This window comes from Trichoplusia ni, chromosome 2, assembly GCF_003590095.1.
Source record: "Trichoplusia ni isolate ovarian cell line Hi5 chromosome 2, tn1, whole genome shotgun sequence".
In the NCBI taxonomy this organism is placed as follows: domain Eukaryota; kingdom Metazoa; phylum Arthropoda; class Insecta; order Lepidoptera; family Noctuidae; genus Trichoplusia; species Trichoplusia ni.
Genome location: NC_039479.1, coordinates 2,810,353 through 2,836,252, shown reverse-complemented (window position 1 = coordinate 2,836,252; position 25,900 = coordinate 2,810,353). Strand labels below are relative to the sequence as shown.

General features: G+C 37.0%; 1 protein-coding gene across 5 annotated transcripts in view; it reads left to right on the top strand.

The window, feature by feature from the left end:
• The first annotated feature begins 220 nt into the window (after positions 1-220).
• LOC113503383 (aldehyde dehydrogenase, dimeric NADP-preferring) overlaps positions 221-25,900 on the top strand; it is a 40,625-nt gene continuing 14,945 nt past the window's right edge. For 3 of the 5 annotated variants that reach the window (XM_026885342.1, XM_026885334.1, XM_026885316.1), the window contains exons 1-2: positions 221-395; positions 20,631-20,671. In XM_026885342.1, the coding sequence (XP_026741143.1) occupies positions 236-395; positions 20,631-20,671 (201 nt within the window). In that variant the 5' untranslated portion in view covers positions 221-235. Of the gene's footprint in view, positions 396-16,804; positions 16,912-17,173; positions 17,452-20,630; positions 20,672-25,900 lie in introns of those variants that run through there. The other 2 variants (XM_026885326.1, XM_026885351.1) reach the window with 2 other exon arrangements.

Below are 25,900 nucleotides of genomic sequence, written 5' to 3'. Positions count from 1 at the left end.
GGGCTACCCCGATAAATACGCGTGAGTAAACCGTTACAACATTTAATAATGAATCATTCTCACGATAGTTACTATCAAAATACTCTACATTAAAAAGTAGCTATGGAACATACTGTCTAGTTACTCCTAAAATCGAAATAAAAGTAAAGCACCGCAAAAAAAAGAATAAAAGTGGCGTGTATTGTCGCGATCCATTCAGCCAGTAGTAAACACTTATTTGTATCAGTTAGTTGAAATGCCGGCGCCGACGGGGCAAGACGCGAGTGTTAACGATAGTGACGTGCATGTCATCGATATCGACTCGGATGTCGATCAAATTATAGCGACTATCGATAGTGCGGATATACCAGTGATACATATTGATAAAACGAAGCCAGCGAACATGAATGGAGATGGTGAGTGTTTGTTATTTTTATTTTTTGGCATACTAGTGATGTCATTTGAACCCTACAATCCTATTGTCATTCAATTATTTTGCATAAATAAATATCTTGATAACTGACTATTATAAACTGCGACAATCAAAAATGTATCATACACCTCTGATCGAAATAAAACATAAAAAAATATTATGTACCCGCAGCCTGTAAAATATTTTATAATCGTGAAGAAGCTGAATTACGATAAATATTAGTACGGAACAGTTTCACAGTACAAAATTTTAATTAATAGTAGGCTTGATGGTAAAAAATGTGGGAAAATACACTTCTGTCGAGGTACATGGGAACAATTATTTAAAACTCGATTTTTATGCGTATAATTATATCTCCACGAATATTAATTAATGTTTACACGAACCTATACAAAATGTGGCCTTTACACGGTTAAATTCCATTGTTATCAAACAAGGAAACAATTGGCGTCGAATTTAAAAAAAAAAACAAATCTCCGAGTGAAAGTAAAAGACGGAAGATTCCTTCGCATTCTTTTTTTTAAATTTGACTCAATAAAAACGGAACAAATGCTCATAAAATGTTTTTTTATTACTTTAAATTTTATTGCATTCATAATTTTCCGGTTCGGCGCCAGCGATTTGAATGAGGAACGATTATCCATTCAGGTTTATTTTCGGGCCACACAGGAGAAAGTATATTCTGCTAGTTTTTCGAAAACACCGGCTTTTTTATCTGTTATCCAGACTTACTTTTGAGCTTTAAGTCTGCCCAGACATATAATGCCAAAGCATCACCAAAGCAATAAACGTAGTCAGTGATATAAAAAAAAACCGGCAACCATTAACCTACAAATCAATGACATTCCTAAAGTAAAATTTGATTTAAATTAATTTCAAGTATTAATGACCATAGCGCAGACAGACATCAATTTGATAATGACGCTACTTTTATAACCGCAGCAATATTACGCAAAACAAAAGCAAATATGTAATAGCAAAAAGCGTAACTACTGTTATCAAAATGAGTAAATCGGAACGATTCGTATACTTTACTTTTTCTTTCCTTTTCTACTCTTCACTTTTGCAGTTTGTAATTCCAGGCCTAGACGATTTGATCGCAAAAAACCGGCCAAGTGCGAGTCGGACTCGCGCACCGAGGGTTCCGTACAAACCTGCAAGGTTATATATTTTGTAATGTAACCAAAAATTTAAGGTTTTCGGAATTTTTTCTTTATGTGTGCTATAAAACGTTGCTTCATACCAAATTTCAAGATTCTAAGTCGACTGGAAGTACCCTTTAGGTTTTGATTCCCTTGCGAGTATTTGCGAGTTTCAAAATATGCAGCTTAAATTGCTGTTTCTTTTGATTGCGTTGACATAGAAGTTTGATTTTGTTACAGCTTAAAGGTATTATAGACCTGAGTATTTGGTATGAATTTCAATTTAATACCTCTACGCGTTTATGAGGAAATAGGTAGTAAGTTTAAAATTATTAAAAAAATATATATTATGTGATATAACGAAAATTTATGGTTTTCGTAATTTTTCCTTTATCTATGGTATAAGACGTTGCTTCGTACCAAATTTCAAGATTCTGAGTTCACGGGAAGCACCCTGTAGGTTTTGATTCCCTTGCAAGTGTCGAAAATTTGCAGCATAAACGGCTGTATCTTTTGATTGCGTTGGCTTAGAAGTTTGATTTTTTCACAGCTTCAAAGGACAGTAGACATGAGTAATTGATATAAATTTCAGCTTCATACCTCCACGCGTTCCCGAGAAAAAGGGTCTTGACAGACGGACGGACGGACGGACGGACAGACGGACGGACAGACGGACAACAAAGTGATCCTATAAGGGTTCCGTTTTTTCCTTTTGAGGTACGGAACCCTAAAAACATATCGAATTTGACTCAACGGATAGCCGAGTAGTGAAGTCACCACGTAAAACTCAGTGATCCTACGAGCGCTCGATTCCTGCGTAAGACAAGCGTTTCTATGATCCACGATGTCCTGAATCTGGATTTCTTTGTGCATGTGACTTGAAGGTTTGTGAGCCCCCGCGACAATATTTCCTTAGTGACGAAATCGTTTTTTTTTTTAAACAAGCCATTCCTTTTCGCAAGTGACATATTTTTGACTTGTTAGAGTTGTTAGTTCAATACATTTTGAGAAATCTGTGCGCCTTAGCGCTCATAAACAATTGTGTGTGTGTTTTTTTATTAAGGAAAATTAATGATGTCTTCTTTTTATGACGTATAATTGAATAACTTTTGACATTAATTAAAAGTTAAGAAGGTACAAAGATTGTAAACATCTCAAGATTTCTTACTTACGATAATATTTATTATTTATTTTTTACGTTAACAGGACGGCGAAATATCAACAAATTTAACGTTCTCATGTTAAAAAAACATCCTTTGTAACACAGTAAACAACATCTTTTAACATTAATTAGTAGATATGTATTCAATTTATATTATTTTATTTATTATTATTTATTATTGTCAATTATCAACCGGAAAACACATATTTTGGCTTTTTAGCACTTTTCAACCTGAAGATATAATCGTCATTTTTTTATTTATGTAGCGTAGGCACCCTTTTTCAAAATGATTTTTTTCACAAGGGTCTATGGCCGCACTAATTTTGCATCGCGGATATAGTCGGATGCGTTGCCTTTTCATTCACTCATCACCAAGCCAATTTACCATTTATAATTGTAGAAGTGTAAACCCTCCTTAGGAACCAACCTAAAATAATCCGTCATTGAAAATATTATCTAATTTGATTCATCCCTTTCGGAGATCAACAGTACAAAAGTATCTTGTATGATTTGCAGGAAGATTGTCATGAAAATGTAATTTAGATTTCGTCGTTTCTAACTTCAACCGTGTTAATCATAATATATTTATGATGATTATTTAAATGCATTTTGTTTAAGCACAGACGATTAGGTTAATCTCTCTTTTATTGTCTGTCAAGAACTAAAGAAATGTGACACTTCTGTAATACGGAACTCAATTTTGCTGGAGCTGAGAACTGAAATGTCACAAGAGTCGAATAAAAAAAATATTCTACAATATACCTTTTCTTTAATCGACTTGTCTGCAGAATACTTAAAAGAACTTGTTTCAACAACGGAATAGATAAACACATTATTACATATTATAGGTGCTAAAATACTGAAATACTATTCTTAAACCAATCAGTATGATTATTACCGAAGCACGTGAACTCGCAAAGCGATCGCAATAAATAATTAATAACAAGTAATAATGTATTAGAAAGCCCAACTATTACACAAAGTCATAAATCCATCAAAGTTCAAAAGAGACAGCTATACCTGTCTGCATAGCTCTATCCCATTCTATTTACGAAATGACAGATCTAGAACACGATGATACGGTAATAGTTGATGATTAGAATTGATTGGTGCTTTCGTGTTCAATATTGTAGTGCAGCTACAACTTTAAACGTGTGATAATAACATATTACTGCGAATCGATCGATTCCAACTTTGACGTACATTATTACTTTATTTCCCAAGTCTAGCTGTCAGTAACTTTATGCTAGGTTTCCACATTCAAACTTAGTTAGGTAATAGTCGTATCTAAGTACCACTTAAAGGGGCAGTCGCCCTTAGGTGGCATGCTTTGTCAATGTCAAGAGATTCCATTTTACAATTTGGCTTGTTGGTCTAGTGGTTAGGTTAGTCAAAACAAATGTTTATGGCATGTGCACGTTCACGTCTAAATTTATCCGCTAAACTGTCAACCAATATACCCAGAAGGCCTACGCCATCCATCGCCACGTTCGTTGGCAATGCTAGCTTTTTCCAAAGCCCTCCTTTGAGCATTCCTTTGAGACACATGAATCGTGGTTTTATTATCATTTCTAAATCATGTCTAAGTCATGTGGAAATCATGGTTGCCTATCAGTTCAATTATCCAGCCATACACATAACATACGCACGTATGCATATCCTAATGGATCTGTCTCCTCATCATCATCAACAACTCATATTCGTCCACTGCTGGACATGGCCTCCTCAGTTACACGCCATCGAGATCTATCTTCGGCTGCTGCTTCTGCAGAGCAGACCCAGGTTTTGATCGGGGGATGAGCTTGACTTCTTCGAAAAACAATGGCAAATCACAGCTCTGGGGGCTTACCACGTCTTCTTAAAATGATATTACTTACTGGTAAGAAGGAGAGGCTCCACTCTAAAAAGGCAATGCGCTGCCATACTTCCATAACGGCAAAAAAAATACTTTAAAAGTTTAGGTCCTCCGAATGACGAACTTTATCCCTGCTAGACGAAAGAATCTCCTATAAAACCTCTTTGTTGTGGATGCCCATATAAACTTTGTTGTCGTTGATGTAGGTTATTAGGATAGTGACCTCTGCTAGTTATGAATTAACATTACTGGTTTCTAACAGTTAAATATTATATTATAATTAATGCGGTACAAAAAAACTGGTATCTCGTTGTGATTTATTGGTTCTATGACGATTACGTACTATTTAGACTAGCAAGTTCAAGTCAATGAGCCTGTAGTGTAAGGATGTCTTCAAAATCACTGACCTTGGGATAGACCATGGTGAAGGTAATATCTTTAGCAAGGTGACATTTCAAAATCTCCGTATCGTTTGTATGAAAATGACATCCTTCCTTCCTTCTCGACATGTCATTTCCATACTTATAGCTGAAGACTGGAATTGACAGCGGTTTCTACCAAAGCGAATGATGGCAGGGAAGTTGGCTCTGAATCTTTTCATACATCGCCGTAGTTTACATCGCGTTCCCTTGGTCTCAGGTACAAGGGAAGGGTGAAGCAGGGCTTTGAACTTTCCCCAGGGTGGAGAAAGTCCATGAGGAGTTCCCCGGGCAAAAATAAATAAAAAAGGTTCTTTTCATACGCCTTAAATTCGTTATACTTAGATGATGTAACGCCAAAAAGCCTGTTCATTTAATACGTAATGCCTAAAAATAAAAATTTTCGGCGGAAACATGAAATACGAAAACTCGACGTACAATCTCCACGCGATCTAGAAAGCTACAATTTTGTTCAGATTTACTTTCCAGATATAACTCAGAATCATTTATTTAATGCGTAATATTGCGTGCCCATAACGTTCTATGGAAACCTTGAAGAGTACCTACCGCTATATAATCATTAGCACTAAGACCTGCTAATTAGATAATCATACAAGAAAACATAGGAGTGATTTGTGACTAGATAAATATGGAGACAGATAAATATTAAGACGAGAAAAAATTACTTAAACAAATACTTGATGATACTATTTACGATTCAAAGTACAGTCATAAATAAGTCAGTACCTACTTGTCTTGCAATACAAGGATGAAGACAAAATGATGGTAGACAATTCAAAAACGCTATTTCGCAGATTTTTGATTGAGGAAGATTAAGACGCTTTTTATAGAAGTGGATTTTCAAATTACGCCAATCCCCTAAAATGCTCATCAAATACCAAAAATGTCTGAGCACGAACAGCAAAAAACATATCTTATAATAATTAACAAATCGTGAATAGAAAAGATAATTTACCGTATCAAAATGTTAATGAGCTATCAATCTGATTGTGTTTGATAAATGGGGATTAAATTGTTTAAATCCCCTTCATTTTTCAATGCTCATTGAATACAAACCTCGAATGATAAAAACATTCTAATGTCTGATGATGTATGGTATTTCAATAGTTACTATTAGGTGTCAATTTCTGAATATTCCCATACTACATTAAATTGTCAAAGGGCTAACGAGAAGATTAAAGAAATTCGTAGTTCTTAGTTTGACTCAAAAATCTTTGATTGTAGACACGACTGGTGTTTCAGGCTTAGCAAGTGTTCAAGTGTAAAAAAGTATTAAACAGTTTGACAGAAAAACGAGTGATAACATTAATAGCTCTTCCAGTAATTATGATAACATCATCAAAATGTTTTTTTTATAGTACAGATTTTGTTTATTCTCTCAATAAGATGAGAAATCTGTGTAGGTGCAGTGACATCATGTGTTATTAAGACCTTCCATTCCAAGGTCTAATTTTGTTATTTCCTTAGGACTTGACTCGTATCCTCCAGTCTCACCGTCAAAATGTGGCCTAACTTTATGAAATCGTTACCCGTGCATACACAACATCTTTTTTCGCATGGCCGGGTATTCTCAGGAGAGGAAACAAGTAGTATCTCACACTTACTGACTAAACCTAAGCCGCCGTGATACGTCATCCGCGCTTTGGCGTCAGTGCATGGACAATTGCAATTTAAGACCTCCCATAGACAAGACTGTAATCGATCGTAAAGTTATGGCGGTATGTCACCTGTCAATGTAATGAGTAGACATAAAATCTTGCGCACGCGTTACAAACTCGTTTTATTTGTCTCTTAAACAATGCCGATGCACGATCAATGTTTTATTGTTGAGGCGACTTTTGACAAAGATTTGACGTTTCATTTATGATGGGTAAATTACATCATCGCTCAAATGTAAGGGACCGAGATTCTACTTTACATTGAGGAAAGTCCTAAAGCAATATTATTGCGGGTATGGAAGAAAGATGTCGCTTTACGCCGGGTATTGCGCTGTCATGCTTCTAAAACCATTATTCAGAGATCTCTGTTGTTAGACCCAAGAACAAAAGCTGGAACTGCTTACAATCGTTCAAATGGAAGCGATATTTCAGTTCATGGAGAGAAGGTATGTCCCGAAGATGTATCAAGTTGAACTCACCTAGCTAAACTTCTCCGACCCTTTATACGAAAAGTCCGCTTACCTTACATCAGTGATTGTAGCATATCATTTTTCAGTCACGGGATCACTTCATGTGAAGAGATCCGGTCCTTTTTAAAGGCTTGCACGGGGACACATTTCCAACATGTAGAGCCATTGTTGAGAACTTTAATCTATTGTAGTATATTATTATTAAACTTAAATATGCGTACCACAATTTACTGTTAACTTTCCACAGCACAATGAATAGGCTGTATTGACTAAAATATGTAAATAGCCTATACGACTTCTTAAACAGTACCTACTTAAAATAAATCGTCTAGCTTTTAGCCTTGTCCTACTGTTATACTTTGGTTTTCGTATAGACTGTAATCGTCGGCAGTTAGACCGTCCTTGGCTACTGAAATCACTGAAAAAGACAAAAATTATTGAAAATCTGTCTTAAGAATAGTTTTCTCAATGGGGCCAGAGTCCTGAAAATATTTTTCCACATTATCTTTCACTTTCTCCACACAAAATATACTGTTCTTTCTTTTGTCAGACAATAAATTTGTTCTTCTGTAGCGATAGTTGTCTACTCATTGTCAAGAAATATAAAGTACCTGCATTCGCGTGATGAAACCTGGATAAATATTGGAATCTGGAATTGCGTACCTGCAGTCGCGTATAGGATCAAGTTTTTATAATAAATGGAAAGAGGCATTGTCCCATGAGAGGCAGTTACAGGCTGATATTCCTTATTACTATGCAGCACTGGTATGAATCTTTATCAAAATTAAGAACGTTAAAGAAATTCTGTAGGTATCGTAGCATTGCTCGCATTGGTCGCTAGTTATTTCATATTCTATTTTCGTTTGACTGCAAATAATTTGACACGTTGTTGTGATATTTGCATTTTTATTTTGAACATGCATACGAATAGTGCTAAATGATTAGATGCACCTTGAACCTATAATGCCTGACCTTTAACAACAAAATCAAATTTGATTTAACAAGGTATATCTTGTAAATTAACCTCATTTCAAGGAATAATTATTTAGATGCTATGTTATTTTAAGTTCATCTCCAAACAATCAAGTGACAATTTAATTTATGGTTTAAAATTAATTCGCATGGAATTTTACTTTCCGAATTAAATAACCATAGTTGAGGACTTTATTTCTTCATGTTTATGGTCAAATACTCACTTTTTCATAGAAGATTATTAGCCATTTATTAGATATCTATTTTCGGTAAAGCCTGTAAGGGACTACCCACAAATACAATCCGCTGTGTAGCATGAGTAGTACTCATGGTACACAGTTCAACTTAGTGCGAATATTTGCTCATTAAAGCTAACAGCTCTCGCAGTATGCTAACTGTTGAATGTAAATATTGGAGCTTGTGAACAAACAGCAATCAGGTATGGATCTTCAGATATACCTACAACACATCCAATAGTTTACTGCCTCATTAAGGACACGACCATCGTGCAAAAATTTAATCTAATTTGTTGGTTAAGAATGGTAAAACGGGTGTACGGGGCTAGTGGGATTGATAAAGACGGATTTTGAGGTCTTGTCACATGTGTCTAAATATAATAGTTATAAAAACATTACAAAATCCGTCTTCTCCCCGTACGTATAGAACCGCTCTTCGCAGGACACATGGGAACTTTTCCCTCGTGAAGGGGACCAAAGGACTGGGCCAGCCAGAGCCGCGCAGAGCATGCGTAAGCGATCCCATGACTCTAGCTTAAGCAGTACGATGGTTTTACTTTGTGGTCGTATTGTTAATTTTATACAAATAAAATTATAAGAACAGACTTAATATGCATAACAAAGATATAGAAGAATTTGTGGTGGAGTTATGAAATAGTTAATCAAGAAAATTTATTTTTGACATTTTGAAATTGACCTCAAAGCTTCGGCCTGAATTTAATAAAAAGAGAATTGTTTGTGCGATTTTTTTCTACGTTAGGCACTATTTAGGATCCCTGCTACCACAGCATGAAGTAAATTTGGTTTTACAAGAAACGACAGCCTATCTGACCATCTTAACCCAGTTTCCGGAGCAACACGATACCACAATGTTTGTCAAACTGGTTGTCAGACTTTCTAGCTTCTGACGACCCGTAGCTACTCTGAAAGAAACCACCATATGCCATCCGGGACTCACGATTTAACGTACCTTTCGAAACACAGAGGAACTCTTTATGACATAGATGGTCATCCATCCACGGACCGAACTTATCAAGTGTAGCTTACCCTGTGATCGATCAAGTTGCACAGCTGTAGTTTAGCTCCTCACTTTTTAATACCCATATTAATTCAAAAACAAATGCCTGCCGGGATCCCAGCCTTCGACTTGACAGACCAAGGATTATACCACTAGTTATCAACACTATTCAGAATCAGAATCAGAATCAGACTCAGAATAATTTAATTTGTAAATCATAGGATATTTACGTACAGATGGTAGGAGGTATTATTTGTGCGCTATTCATAAGTTGTCAACTGAAACTATGAGCACTAAGTTTTGAGCTTCATATTCGTACTTATTCTTTTTATACTTTTTTTCGTACCTATTTATTAAATAAAGTACCTTCCACATTTATCACACCAGGATCAAATGATTATAGGCAATAAAACATTCTCATTTTAAACCGTAATAAATTTATTTTTGTTACTAACTTAATGACGACCCATCCTTTTAGATTTTGGCCCCCGTAAAAGATATGCTTAATTAAGGTTAGGTTAGGTTATTTAAATTATAAAAGGTGACTCCTTTCCAATAAATGCTTCCATCTCGGATCCAGCAGCGGCCGCCAGTGCTGCTGATGGCGAATGGATCGTGGTTAGCAGGAGAAAGAAACCTACAAATAAGGAAAAGTTGTCAAGGGAGCAACAGTTGCAAAAGGTTCAGGGCGCGCCTAAAATACCGATAGCTAGAAAAATGCGTACACCTAACTCGACGGCTGTGGTTTTACAACTGCAACCGGGTGCCGAGTTACAAGGTGTAACCTATGCATCTGTTTTGTCCGAAGTCAAAGAGAAGATAGGGGGTGCAGGTCTCGGGATTAGGTTTAGGAAAGCAGCTACTGGAGCACGTATTCTGCAAGTGCCGGGTGCTGAGAGTGGAGAGAGGGCTGATGTCCTTGCAGAACAGATCCGTAACGCGATTGGCCCCGGTGTTCTAAAGGTTTCAAGGCCAGTAAAAACAGCTGAATTGAGTATTTCGGGTTTGGACGACTCTGTGACGTCGGAAGAAGTGGCTGCAGTGGTGGCACGCACCGGTGCATGCCCGGTTGCGAACGTCAAAGTCGGAAACATACGAGAGCACGGTATGAGTGGTGGTGCAGTGGTGGTGAAGTGCCCCATTACTGCAGCCAGTAAGTTAGTTGGAACTGATCTGCAGGTTGGTTTAGTAGCGGTTAGGGTGCGGCTACTTGAACCTCGTCCGCACCGCTGTTTCCGCTGTCTAAGGAACGGACACATTGCTGCCATCTGCACTGATGAAGTAGATCGCTCGGGTTTGTGTTTTCGGTGTGGACAAGCAGGTCATCAATCACGAAATTGCAGCGAGTCACCGCACTGTCCGATCTGCGCTGCTAGCGGAAAATCTCCTGCACATAAATTGGGTGCTAAAGTATGCATAGAAAGTGCCCCAAATTTGAAAAATAGCAAGAAAGCTCAAGTGAAGAAGACTAATGCCGTGCCGCAAGCAGTTGCAGATACGGATAGGGTGCAAGCCATGACGATATAAATATGGCTAAACGTTTCTTGCAAGCAAATTTAAATCACTGCGCCAGAGCTCAAGATCTCCTTGTCCAGAGCATGGCGCAGTGGTCTATAGATGTTGCGGCGATTTCCGAGCCTTATTTCATTCCTCCCAGCGAGTACTGGGTGGGTGACCTTAATGGCCTGGTAGCCATAACGGCACGAATACCTTTGAGTGTCATGGCACGGCGTTCATGCTGTGCTGCAGCACTGGTGGAAGGAGTTCTGGTTGTGGCTATTTATTTTTCTCCTAATAGGGTTTTGGCCGAATTTGAAGCCTTTCTAATCGATGTTGGGGCTTTGATAGGACAACATCGCCGCTACCCAGTGCTTATTCTAGGTGATTTCAACGCTAAGTCTGTGGCTTGGGGCTCCCGCGGCACGGATGCGCGCGGAGCTCTCGTTGAGGAATGGCTCCTAGAAACGGGCTTATGCCTTCTGAACAGGGGCACAGTATTAACTTGCGTGCGGCAACAGGGAGGCTCTATCGTAGACCTTTCTCTGGCTAGCTCGACTGTCGCACAAATGGTTCATAATTGGAGAGTACTCGAAGAAGTGGAAACATTGTCAGACCACCGCTATATTCGATTTGAACTGTCTCCTACATCAGCACCTACCTCAACAAGGACGAAGTCCTCACCATTTCCACGATGGGTGCTCGGAAAATTAGACTTGGAGCTTCTCAAAGAGGCAGCCATCGTCCAGGCCTGGATTGCGCCATCGAATATATCCACGTCGACCCATGCAGAGGCGGCTTGGTTCCGGCGCGCAATGTCGCAAATTTGTGATACGGCTATGCCGCGCTCCAGGCCGCCGCCTCCAAGACGACAGGTTTATTGGTGGTCTCAAGATTTGGGTCAGTTGCGAGATGCGTGTATAGCTGCAAGGCGGAAGTATACACGGCAAAGAAGAAGACGAACCATAAACCACTCTCTTGAGACTCAGTTATACGAAGCGTACAAAGAGGCAAAATCTAGCCTAAATGTAGCCATTGGTCGTGCTAAGGACGCTGCTAGAGAAGAATTGTTGGCATCCGTGGATAGGGACCCATGGGGACGCCCATACCGAATGGTAAGAGGCAAGCTTCGGCCATGGGCTCCACCAATAACCCAAACACTGGAACCGTATTTCTTGGAGCGCGTTATTGCCACACTCTTTCCATCTAGGCCGATACTCACTCCTCCTTTAATGCGCCCTAGCACCGAGACATTTGACCTGACGATGGAGGTACCAGAAGTCACAAGTAGCGAAATGAAGTCTGCAGAACTACGACTCAAAAAAAAATGTACCGCTCCTGGCCCTGACGGAGTGCCCGGTCGAGTGCTAGCTTTAACACTCGGTGTTCTAGGGCCCCGACTGAAGTCCATTTTCGATACGTGTCTACAAGAAAGTGAATTTCCACAACAGTGGAAAGAGGGCAGGCTTGTGCTTCTTCGGAAGGAGGGGCGTGCCATCGATACACCATCCGCGTACAGGCCCATTGTATTGTTGGATGAAGTCGGAAAATTTTTCGAACGCATAATCGCTGATCGCCTCGTTGAACATCTGTCTAGGGTAGGGCCCGATTTGTCTGACAACCAGTATGGATTCCGACAAGGTCGCTCGACAATCGATGCTATTCAGCGCGTCAAAAGCCTCTCTGATCAAGCAGTGTCGGGGGCGGAGTGTTATTGGCAGTATCGTTGGATATAGCTAATGCTTTTAATACTCTGCCGTGGAGTGTTATTACTGAGGCCCTCCGATACCACAATGCTCCTCGATACCTTCGTCGAATTATTGGGGCCTACTTAGGAGAAAGAACAGTGCTCTATGAGAGTCGCAGTGGTTTAGTGTCAAGGCAAATGTCCTGCGGTGTTCCACAGGGATCGGTACTGGGGCCGCTCCTGTGGAACATCGGCTACGACTGGGTCCTTCGAGACTCTGCTCTCCCGGGCGTCAGTATAGTGTGTTACGCTGACGACACACTTGTGCTAGCTCGGGGGGGTTCGTTTCGCGAGGCTGCTCATTTAGCTACAGCAAGCGTGGCACAGGTTGTTGGGCGTATTAAAATGCTGGGCCTAGAGGTAGCACTGGAAAAATCCGAGGCTCTGGCTTTTCATGGGCCTCGAAAAGCACCGCCAGCAGGATCTCATATTGTGATTGGTGGGGTACGGATAGAAGTCAGGTCTACTATGCGCTATCTTGGGCTAGTACTGGATAGCAAGTGGACATTTGACCCTCACTTTGAGCAACTTGGGCCTAGGTTGCTCAAAGCAGCGGTTGCGCTCAGTCGGCTGTTGCCTAATTTGGGAGGGCCGGGTGCCAGCTGTCGCCGACTCTTTACGGGAGTAATACGCTCCATGGCGTTATACGGAGCACCAGTGTGGGCGGACCACTTAACGCGGCGTGGTCTGGGTCATCTGAGCCGGCCCCAAAGATCTATGGCAGTTCGGGTCATACGCGGCTATCGTACTATATCTTGTGTAGCCGCGTGTATCTTGGCAGGATCGCTTCCCTGGGACCTAGACGCCAAAACTCTCGCGGCCGCCTATGAATGGCGAAAAGATCTTCTCGAGCGCGATGAAAGGCCTCCGCCTCGAGTAGTGGGGGCCATGTTAAAGGAGCTCCGTAATGCTTTCTTGGAAGTATGGGCCGAACGGCTAACAAGTCCAGGAGTAGGATCAAGGACTGTAGGTGCTGTCCGTCCGGTCCTTCAGGAATGGGTGAGCAGGCGTCATGGCGAACTAACCTTTCGCATGACGCAGATATTGTCGGGACACGGTTGCTTCGGTAATTACTTGTTCCGGATCGCCCGAAGGGAAGCCACACCTTGTTGCCACCACTGCAACGACAGCGAGGATAATGCGCAGCATACCCTGGAGGTTTGTCCAGCATGGGCAATACAACGACAGACAGTCGCTGCGGTAGTGGGCGGGGATCTCTCGCTTCCTTCTGTAGTAGCCTCAATGGTTGGAAGTGAGGAATCTTGGAGAGCTGTCGCCGAATTCAGTGACGAGGTCATGGCACTCAAAGAAAGTGCGGAAAGGGAGCGGGAGCTGTCGACCACTCTCCCGATTCGTGCCCGACGCACAAGGGCTAAGAGGAGGGCTGATAATGCTCTCTTTCAGCCACCCTAAATAGCTTTCGGCGGTAGACGCGGGGAAGTCTATCGCCCTAAATTAAAGCTAAAGGCGGCGCGCGCGGTGCTTCCGCGTGTTTCCTAATTGGTGGAAGTAAAATCAACTTTTTTATTTAAAGTGGCAGCTCCTGCAAGGAGCGTCCCTGCCTGGGATCGCGGTAGTTTGCATTGCGTCCCCGTGGTCTCAGGTACAAGGGAAGGGTGAAGCACTCCGGTGGTTTTAGCCGGTAGGAGTCCGGCACACCTCTCCGCCTTCCCCAGGGCGGAGAAAGTCCATGAGGATTTCCCCGGAAAAAAAAAATAAAAAAGGTTATTTAAATTATAAAAACAAAACAACAAAGTATTGTCATAACTAATCCTATTTTAAATGCTTTTATACTTTTACGTAGGTGTAGTTTATTATAGTCTAGAGGAAAATAAACTACATAATGATGACTTTGGTGTCATCGTTTTAATAACAATTTGGGTTTATGAGAACTTGCATTTTTTTTATTTTGCACTAGTTACCATACTAACCAACTAATTTGTTGAACGCCAGTAGACCTTTCTCTTTTAGTCGATTATTTATTTATAACATCTAATGACGTATAAATCATCATTATTGGCATTACTGATTTCATATCCAATTAATATATTATACCTCGGTACAATTCTCAGTATAATATATTATACCTGAGGTTAGAAAAAAAAAATATTTTGTGTATTTCTGACAGTTCACTTAATTTTGACAGACATCATTTACACGAAACCTTCTTAGCTTATGAATTGATGTTAGAGGTTCAATTTATGTTTAAATATGTTAAATAAACATAACTGAAGTCATCGCACCTGTTCTTTGTAGTGTATAGTTGATTCATGAAGGTTATAAAACAACAAACTAAGTGTTCAAAGGCCGAATATTTGAATACACACTATTTTTAACCGCCTCCATTTAAATTCAAGAATATTAGTCTTCAATTAAATTATAATCAAAGGACTTTTTAATTAACTCTCTCCTACATCCTTTAAATCGATATATTAACAGACTAATAGTATTTTGGTCAAAATTAAGGGGGTTTTAGATCGAAAAGTAATGCCTAGTCAATAATTATGATTCAAACTTCTTTAGTTTATTAAGAAATATTTGTATGATTAGATAACCATTTATTTTTATTTCAGATAGGTACTACAAAGTACCTATGCATTGAATTCACATTGTTTGTATGTTAAACATCGGCATACCTATGCAAGATTCTTTTCAAATAAACAAGACTATCTGCATACAATGAATAAAAAAACAAAATGTTTGACAGAATTAAACATGGAGGTGCAACGATCGTCCTTCGAAATTTAAACTTGCAAGAATGGAATGTGCCGATACCATTCACCTGCCGAAAACGAATAAAAGAATAAATAAGTAGGTAGGTACCTATACAACACAAGTTTTGGTAGGTAAAAAAAAAACAAATAATATCAAAATAATTATACATATAGGCATTCGTAATTTTCTATTTCAATACCGAGAACGTGATCTAGGGCGGTTGTATGTAAATAAATAATGATTACACAAAGCCATTTATTTTCCATGGAAAGAACAAGTGAATACTTTGACTTTTTCCAAGTATCGTGAGTAAAGTTGATGTTAGAAACTCCTTTTAACTGACAGTTCTTTTTTAAACTGCCGGTGGGCTACTTTTGAGAAATAGGGTAATTTTTTTATTAGGCAGTATTTTATTTATATTTGTTCAAAGTGTAGATAGCGTTTTAGCAAATATTGCCCTCAAGCTTGAACATTCAATACCTAACGAATAACCCAAACTGAGAGCTGACGGCCGCAATTTTTCAACCTTGCCCTAATAAAAAAATACTTAATTAAACTTATGATTGCCTATAGTATATCTCATAAGTAAAATTTAATCTTAAAAGTGCCTTAAGTATAACTTAATTTAATTATCAGTTTTGGCTATATGCACGACACAATATATGCTGCCAATAAAGCTATAAATAAAAAAGAATAGTGCGAGTCTGTAGTTTTAGAATTTCTGGATTAAAAAAAAGTATTTACCATACAAATACTTCGTACAAATAAACATTAGCAGGTTGCACGAGACAGTATTTCTGTAATTCAAAATTGTCGCTAGCTTGAGGGAGTAAGCAAGGAATGAGCAAGGTTTAGACCTTCAATTTTACCCGACCCAGGTTTAGACCGAGTTTAAAAATTCATAGATAATTATTATGACCTCCTGTTGAGAGCTCATAATAATATTAGTGCAATTTAGTTTTAGCTATCTTAAAATAAAAATAGTAATCTCATATCACCGAATGCTCTTAAAGGCTTTTTTAACAACCGGCACATGTATTACCTATTTAAATGCATTCAACGTCCCTTACGCATTGGATCTGCGGTAGATCTATTTAATTAATTCATGTCATGGTTCTGATAATGTCACTTATTTCGACAGTACTACACTCGGAGGTATGATTACATAAGTGACCTACTCGATTCTCGCCAATAAAAAATAAAACGTTCTACTATGCCGTCTATGGTCGGCCACGTGCATTTTGATCGCATAAAAAAAAGATTATTCGTTTATGATATGATAATTCTATGCAGTTATTTTGCTTACTATCACGAGAACCTTGCGAAAACTAGAATTAGGCACATGCAAGAAATAAACTACGCTACAGATTATACCTAATACTGCACATTAAATTTGCTACATGAAATAGGACGAGGATCGATGATTTGTATTGATGCCAATAAATTATTTTGACGTAAGTACATTAGCTACAGGTGACGCAACCCGCACCCTCCCTGAATCTGTTGTCCCTACCTATCCCTTAATAGCTAATTACTTAGTTTCCCTCATGTTTCTGTGGACCATCAGGTTTTTACAAACAGACCTAGGTAAGTCTGAGATTCAAACTTGGAGCCTTCACTTTTTATTTATTTGTGTTGCAAGAACAAACTTACTATTCTGCCATCTAGTGTGATTACAAAGCACTACGATGAAACAACAATGGCCAACGAACAAAATAGTACCGATAAACCAGGGAAGGGACGTGGCGCTAGTGGACATTTCGTTCTGTTTTCATTCATTCAGTTCAGTACTTTAAAATCTGGTTTATGATAGGTTGATTTCTATAGTAGTAGGTTAGTGGATTGCTTTGATTCATTCCATACGTCAAACAGCTGACGGAAAGTTATATTCACGGGTTAAATAATTTGAGTCGCTGTTGTTTTTAATATTTGGTTTCCCGCTGACGAAGATAAATATTTCGAAATACGTTGCTATCTACAAAGTGCTAGAGTGAACGGAATGCGTTGATAACAGATACTTTATCTAGTAATTATTTTAATCACCGCTCTAAAATAATACTTGTTGTCAGTGTTACTTTGAACTTGATCCCTATTGTGTGTAATAATCATACTTCATAATGACTCTGGGTAAGTTTTATTTATGTTTTATGAATTTAATTTACAGCTTTGTCATTGACGACGTCCTATATCCTAGCCGCGTATGATATAATCGTTACTGGTCTAAGAAACTGGTTTAATTATTTACGTCTTGTGTACTACTTACTTACGTTATACATAAGCAGCTTGTTTTTTTTAATATTCGTAAAAAGTATTTACGAATACATTTAAGAATACTGTACAGGCGCGTTGTAGGAAACCGTAAATTTTATGGGATTAGTTTGATCTGGTTTTTAGGTGGCTTCATTTAAAAAGGATTTAATGTCGGGATTTAGTAAGCCGTATTTTTTCTTGTCCATTCTCCAGAAAAACTAATTAAAAATTCTCTAGATAAAAATTAGTGGTTAATTCAGTTCAAACAAGATTATTTAGTACTCCATAATAAATGGTTTGACCAGTGTATTTAATGGTTTTTTTTATAAGACAGTAAAGGCCCATGATCATGGGCCTTAACTGTTAATCTGTCAAATCATCATAAATCTGTCAAAAGAAATCATATTGTATTAACTGAAAAGATACATTTTAACTTTTGATGTCTTATTACTAAATCTGTTCCGTTTGAAATAGTTAGAACAATCCGACTGACACAAAACTATTGAAGCAACTTTTAAAGCAAAGGGCGAAGCATTATTGTAACAACTGCAAGAGTTACTTCAAAATATTATTTTACCCAAAACTATTTACATTTATTATTGCTAGTTGATTTAATATATTATTCCAAGTTGGATGAGAAAAATATATATTTAATTTTGTGTATCCAATACCTTTCCGAAACCTTTGACTATTTTTATGCATAATTTATTAATTACTTACAACTAACATAAAACATATCGTACAACATTATATAGGTACTATCAATAGAAAAAGTTAACCAACCTAATCTGCTTACCTTGCCAACCTTGAAAATTATCATAATAGTATTTTAATATTCTTAATAGACAATGTACTTTACTACCATAACTGTCATTTGTATTAATTACCTATACACATAAATTGTGTTTAAATTAAAATAAAATAGATATTACTAGTAACTGCCAGAGAGGCCTACCGTGATGTCTTAAGGTAAAATGACTGCGGGTGAGGAAAAGAGACATTGCTCTACACCATTTAATATGCTATCTCGCTTCCACAACTGTAATATTGTTACTTCTTGAGGTAGTTAGCACCTTTTTGGAATATTTAAGCACATATGATGCAGCCAAGTCATATTCAAATTTAAATAAAAAGTCAATTTAAAAAAAAAAGGGCCGATTTGAGAAGGTTAGATAGATTTTAGTTTCCATGTGAACCCCGCATCATTACTAATTAATCCATATTATACATATATACCTACTTCAAAATCTTAAATAATAATTACTAGATTATAAATTTGTTGTTAATCAGAATTATCTTTGAATTATAGAGATATGGTATATTTTAAATGAGAAGATAATAATATATGTCCTGAATGTATTTGTAATAAAATAAAAGTCATTATCTCTTTAAAATATTGACACACAAACAAGAAATGCTATAACCAGTTAAATGTGCTCAAATTCATTGCTGTGAAAGACGGATACTAGTTAATACTACAATATGATAAAAGGTTATTAGTTTTTAACGTTCTTGGCGGTAATCTTAGTGACTGCTGAGCCGATTTCGATAACTATTTTGCCAACAGGATATCTCACATACATTACACAGGAATTGAACTGCGACTCCCGCCTATATATCCTCGAAAAGTAACACGGTACACTAAGAGTCCACAAGGCTTCTAAATTTAAAAAGTATTTTGTCGACATTTTTGTAGTTTTAGTAGAATGTTGACCATCAGTCTTCACAAATAGTAATTTGACCCCAATGGCAAGGCAACGAATTCAAGTTATAACCACTGTGATGGATGGAACAAAACAAAAAACATTAAAAGTGGATGACCATGGATATCTTGACCAGTTAATGTCTGTACGTAAATTTAAACCTTATGTTTCTTGAATTAAAGACTATTTTCTGCTGTATGTGTGACTACATATTATATGCGACTATGAATTTGTACTGTCCCTTTTTTTACTGTCTCGCCATTTAATAGAACTTTAATTCCATCCTAATTTTAAATTAAAATCTATATTTAGACGGAAGCTAACATAAATGTAGAAAACTATACAATGTTGCCTTTTACAACTTGACGATCTTTGGATGGTGACATTACTTGCTTTTTGTTGTTGTTTTCCCTTTCCTACTTTGCTAAATACGAGAGAAAAGTGTCAAAATGCAACAATAAGTCACAATATAGATACATTATACAGATACGTTGTAAAACCTTAGAATTTTGCATTCAATTCACTTTCACAACTTTCTCGAGACAACTAACTCGCTGTCAGTTGCAGTTTCTATGAGAATCCGGATTTAGTACATTTTAGTAATGTTTAAGAAATTCGCAAGATGTGTAGATAAAAGGTAACGTTATGCTGAGCTCACTGCCAACCCTCGTCAGATAGGTAATAAGCCTCTAGAAGAAAAAGATGAAGAGAGGTAGACAAGTGCGTCGAAAGTAAATTTTCTCGGTCTAATACCCGTCCTACAATAGGTAATATAGGTATACTCCAAACAATTTTAGATATACATGTAAGTAATAGATAATTTCTAGGTGTTTCTTTTTTTACAAACATATTAAATAAATAAACGTCTGTTTTAAATTTATTTCAGTACTATATTTCATTTGGTACCTACCTTATCTTTATTGTTGTTTTTCATTTGTTTTTAGTTGCGTTTTATATTAAAACTGAGTTTTAAGACGAAAAGAAACAGCAAGATAGTTAACCTAGAGAAGCGCCGAGAACAAGCGCGTCTCTACCTTTTTAAGTAGCCAAACAAATTGATTGGGTATGATATTTTGTTATGAAAACAAGTTTGACCTATGTGCCATCCACAAGCCGGTCTTAACACTAAATAAGAATCCCGCATACACAAACACACACACTTACGCATATTATACAATTCCAACAACATTATACCACGATTATACTTTCAATAAGGGTCAGTACGATAAACTTCTCTTTCCGAGGTCACTTAAAAATACATCTAGTTTAACAATGTCGACAGTGTGACCTTTCTATATCGTATTTACATATCCAACGACAACCTATTTTAAATTATTTTATTCTTTGTTACAGGAATAGGAAATCAGAAGCCCAAAGCGGTTGATGTCGCGGAGGTAAGATTCTTTTTTTATTCGATTTTTAGTAAATTATTTATGGATTTGGTTTTGGTTCCACTTTGCTGTTGAAACTTCAGTAGACTGAGCAGACTGACAAGGGTCTTAGGCTGCTTTCCACCAGAGATGTGCGAGGATGCGTAGCGAGGGATGTGTTTGTAAAGAACCAATAGAATCGCTTCATTTACCTCGCCTCGGTCAGCACAGCACAGCTCTGGTGGAAACGCCTCAGCGGAAATCCTCGCACGACACATTTCCATCGCACATATCTGATGGAATCGCAGCTTTAAAAGAGCTAAAAACCTCACGAACCTCTCCAATAACGATAGGCTTTTTCATTTTATTCGTCCTTTTTTTCTCTTCTTTACTCATCTCAACATCCTGTCCTCCGCCTTTAGCATCCAGACTTTCTATTCCAACTACATTTTTTGTACGGTATCTACCAGTGGTTTCTCATCGTCTATATTATATCAACTTCCCAACTTGCACTCGACCGTCCCTGATTCCCGTATACCGTCATTACACCAAACACTATATGCGATAGCCAACCTTACTGCCTTCAATCAAGTCTTCAATGTGAATGTTAACGCTGTCTATAAATAAACTTCCGTGATTTTATAATTATTTTGACGTTATGACACCAACCATAAACCTTGAAATTGGACCTTTTATCCTAAACGGAAATACTATAAAGGCAATGTGTTAAACATTTGCTCTAATGTTCTCATAATTTAAAATTATTTTTAATCTGACATCGTCATGTTTATATTTAGAACTCTTGAACGAAGTTTTTGCTTTTCAATTTATTAAACTTTTTTTATATGTTGTTATCCTTCCAATTCCAGTTATTTTTGTTTTATAAGGAAAAATCGACATCACAATTCATCATCATTCTCATTACAAGGTTTCAAAGTAGATCCATAACCGTTCTGGCGTCACTGAAATGCTGACGAACAACCATTTAAACTTACACCTTTATTATATGAGTATAAAGTTTAATGTAAAAATAGTCATTATTTAAATACTTAGGTACATTATAAAGTGATAAGTAAAAGAAAATTAGAGCCTTTACATGTCTCACTTCAAAGATGAGTTCTTGATGAAATCACGTTTGTGGCAGTTGTTTGTTTTCACTACTGCAGCTGGCTTCTCGAGGTGGTCGTACGCATAGATGTTGTCACCCAATTCTACTAATATTATAAACGCCAAAATATGTATTTATTTATGTTTGTTCCTTTTTCACACACGAGGTGGTCGTATTCATAGATATTGTCAATCCTACTTATATTATAAACGGGAGAATATGTATGGATGTTTTTTCCTTATACACACAAAAACCACGGAACGGGTATAGACGAAACTTGGTACTTGGTACACGGATTGGTTCCCGTAGGATCATTTTCGGCAACAGCTAATGTAGTAGTAAAACATGTTTCACTATGTCTATTCAAGTAGCCATTTACAACGCCAAACAATGGAAAGCCACGTCCATATTGCTTTTGTTAAAGATCAGATTACTGCGGTTAGTCATTCATTCGACTTCCGAGTTTTTAATCTTTTGCTTGTGGTAAACCTGCAATTATCCATTAAATCTGACCTTCTTTACACCAATTAATTAGTAATGAACAAAGTTCTGGCAACCGAAGTTTATTTTCAGGTAACTATATCTTAACTCTGAACTATACTAATATTGCTAGTATTTTGGGAATTCTTGTACTAATGGAAGGCCAACCTTATTTGTCATGTCAAAGGAAAATATAAAAACAAAATTGGTATCTTCCCTCCGAAGAGTGTGGTACGTAACAAAGTTACAAAACAAAAAACAAGTCAATTAAGATCTTCCTTTTTGAAGTCGATTAAAAAAAAATCGATACTCATATGATCATAAAAAATACTTTTGCCCTAATCTTTCCGCTCTGATTTTTATGATCAAAACAATACAATATGTGCATGTAACATTCTATAAAATAAGAAACTAGAATATACTGCACTAATAATTGCAAAAGCTTTTCTGATAACGTTAAGGAGCAATGTCCTACTGATAAGCGGTCTGATAGTCTCGGTAAATACTGATATACAATCACCGGCCAAAGTTCGTACCTATATGATAACAATAATATTTTAGTGTTGCGAGTCCGACCCGCACTTAGCCTGTTTTATCGAGGTCATGTAAGTTTCTGTTTTTGAAACTAATTTAAAAACTGCTATCCTTAAAACAGAAATTTGTTACACCTTAACTTGCATAGATATCCCGATAGGTTTGACAAAACTGATACTTACTAATTTAAAAATGAGCCCGAACATGCCATGGCCATGGAGAGTGGAAGAAACAAGGCCCCACAGCGAGGCAAAGATCTCACTTCTATGCCCCTAATGGGACTGGCAGTGGGCCACCGCCTTTGCCTCATAGCATGAAAAAAAAACTGTACATACTAATTAGCACATTTATTATTGTTGATGCCAGTTATAAATGATCATCTACAATCAATACAACTGCTAATAACAACCATTGTAATTACATCGTGTTTATGAAGCAGAAGTCTTTCAATTTAAAACATCCTTTCAGGTTACCGAGAAATTGTATTTAATTATGTTTTCCGCTGTTTCTAAGGTCGTGTCTTGTATATGAAATCGACGAGTATTTACTGTATTTACATGAAAAAAAAATAGCTGCAGTATTACCTGATATAAAAATTGTTTTTTTTTTGTCTTATGGCAATCTGTTGATAGTTTCGGCAATTTCTGCCAGTGTCGTGTTATGATCGCACATGGGTACAATTTACGCTCATTATTTTATTTACATGTATACATTATTTAAGATTCATTCTAATACATACAATGGGTTATTTGGCGAAAAAATATTTGTAGTCCATCAGACCGATTTCAAAAAAATGATGGATACTTTTTATTTTGGTTTCACTATCACGTGTGACGTCACTTACTTAGTACGCGTTTTACTAGCAAGTGATACTGTTAAATTAAGTCATATACCCTACACATAAACTAATTTATACTGTCAATTGGAGATCACTAGGGATAAGGAATCCTTAAGTAAGTGGGTGATTCTCCAGAAAAAAATAACACAAGTTAACGTCGTCATTATCCTCACCAACTGGTCTAAGTAACTGTAGTACTAAATTTTTAAATTTTTTAAGTCATCTATTAATAGCCTGAGTACTTTACGAACTTGGATAAAAATAATATAGAATACATCAATCTGCAGTATCAAAAGTGTGGTGATGATAATGACGTTTTTAACTTGTTTTACTTTTTTCCGGAGAATCACCCAAGTAATTGAGTATATTATATCCGTGCGCTACGCTACCCGTCTGAGAGGAGCATCTCTCTGCCACAGCTTCAGTATTAGTGTACGATAATTAGTTCTCTAATATAAGGAGTACAAAAATGGCGCTAATAATGTACTCAGAGCTATGTTCATTAGTAAATGGGTAAAGAGTAAAAAAATATTAACTCCGTCAAGATAAAGCAATGAATGTGTTGAAGTGTTGTCGTTAACGTCGTCGTAGAGAACAATAACTAACTTAATATTCCTTTCAATTAGCATATTTTTGTTCGACGCTATTCAACTTGAAGTTCTTTTATGGCCATTCAAATTAATAGGTATGTCGTTATAAGTTTATTATTGAAATACTCGTTGGTAGGTTTGAAATTACAATTTACGTAATTTTCTTGCATATTTAATATGTATAACTCCCTACATATAAAATGAAGTGTTTTAATTACCAGTCCCAGTTTTTTTTTTAAACAAAGTAGTAATTATTCTTGACAAAAGTAATTTATTACCAAGATAATATTTTTTAACAACAAAACCGTAGGTACAACGAATTCAAATAAAAACTACTGAGCATTTTCTCTAATTTTTTTATAAGACCACTAGCTGTTGCCCGCGACTTCGTCCGCGTGGTTAGAAGATATAAGTTATGATTTGTACCTGCCCTGTTTTTTTCACATTTTCCATGGTATCTTCGCTCCTATTAGTCGTTGCGTGATGTTATATAGCCTAAAACCTTCCTCGATAAATGGTCTGTTCAACAAAGAATTTTTCAATTTTAACCAGTAGTCCCTAAGATTAGCGCGTTCAAACAAACAAACTCTTCAGCTTTATATATTAGTATGGATAAAATGATAGCTATAAAACGTTAAATAAAAAAAAATAAGAAAATTGCTGCATCTATTCCGAAGTGCTGAGAACTAGGGTTTGATCAAAATCAAAACAAAAAACCGGCGAATTGAAAATGTTCTTTTAGTCGAAATACAAATGAAGCTCTCTTCAATTATCTAAAATTTGCTGTGCCCAAAAGGGTCCATAACTGTTTCTATACCTTTTATTTTTTACCACCTTTTTTACATACCTAGTACATCAAGGAGAAGATCATCATCATCATCAGCCTATCGCAGTCCACTGCTGGACATAGGCCTCTCCAAGTGCACGCCACTGAGATCGATTAAAGAAAGATTAAAGATTTAATTTGTCCCCTTTTACATTTTCAAATTTGTCTTACCATGAAAAATGTCATCAGGTGGACAATATTTGTATGGGAGGTTCTTCTTTTGTCGGCCTAAGCTATTAAACACATACCTTGAGTCACTGCTGTAATTCTAGTGTTGGTTAAAAAAACTCATTTTAATATTGTGACCACAAAAAAAGCTATGACTGTTTCTGTATCTGCACAATCATTGCATTGCATCAGCCAAAATTTGTCATTATCAAAGAACTTTGGTCCTTAGATACGATTACTAATATTAGATTTCAGACTTTAGACTATGACCAGTATTAAGTTCATGTTTAGTCAATTACATGACATGCAATTCGAGATAATAATATACTTTGAAAAATGGCAAGTCATATTTGTGACTGTGACTAATTTTGACCACTAGACAGCCTTCTGCCATCTTCATTACTAAACATTTCTCTATTTATATATAAATAATGCGAAAGGTATTTAGGAAATCTATTCTCTAAATATTTGAAATGTATTTCTGAGTTGACATATATTAGTGTATAATATAAGTCAAAAAGCAAAATCGGAGTTCGGCTTCGACACATTGAAATTGGAAACATTTTTATAGTCTACTGATCTCAATTTTATTAAAAGTCCAACAAATAATCATTATTTTTAAACCTCCAACCGTGACACTTTCAGTCTTCTCAAACCCTAGTACTGCTGGGTTCAGGCAGGCCTCCCTTTGTGTATGACATTCTCCTAT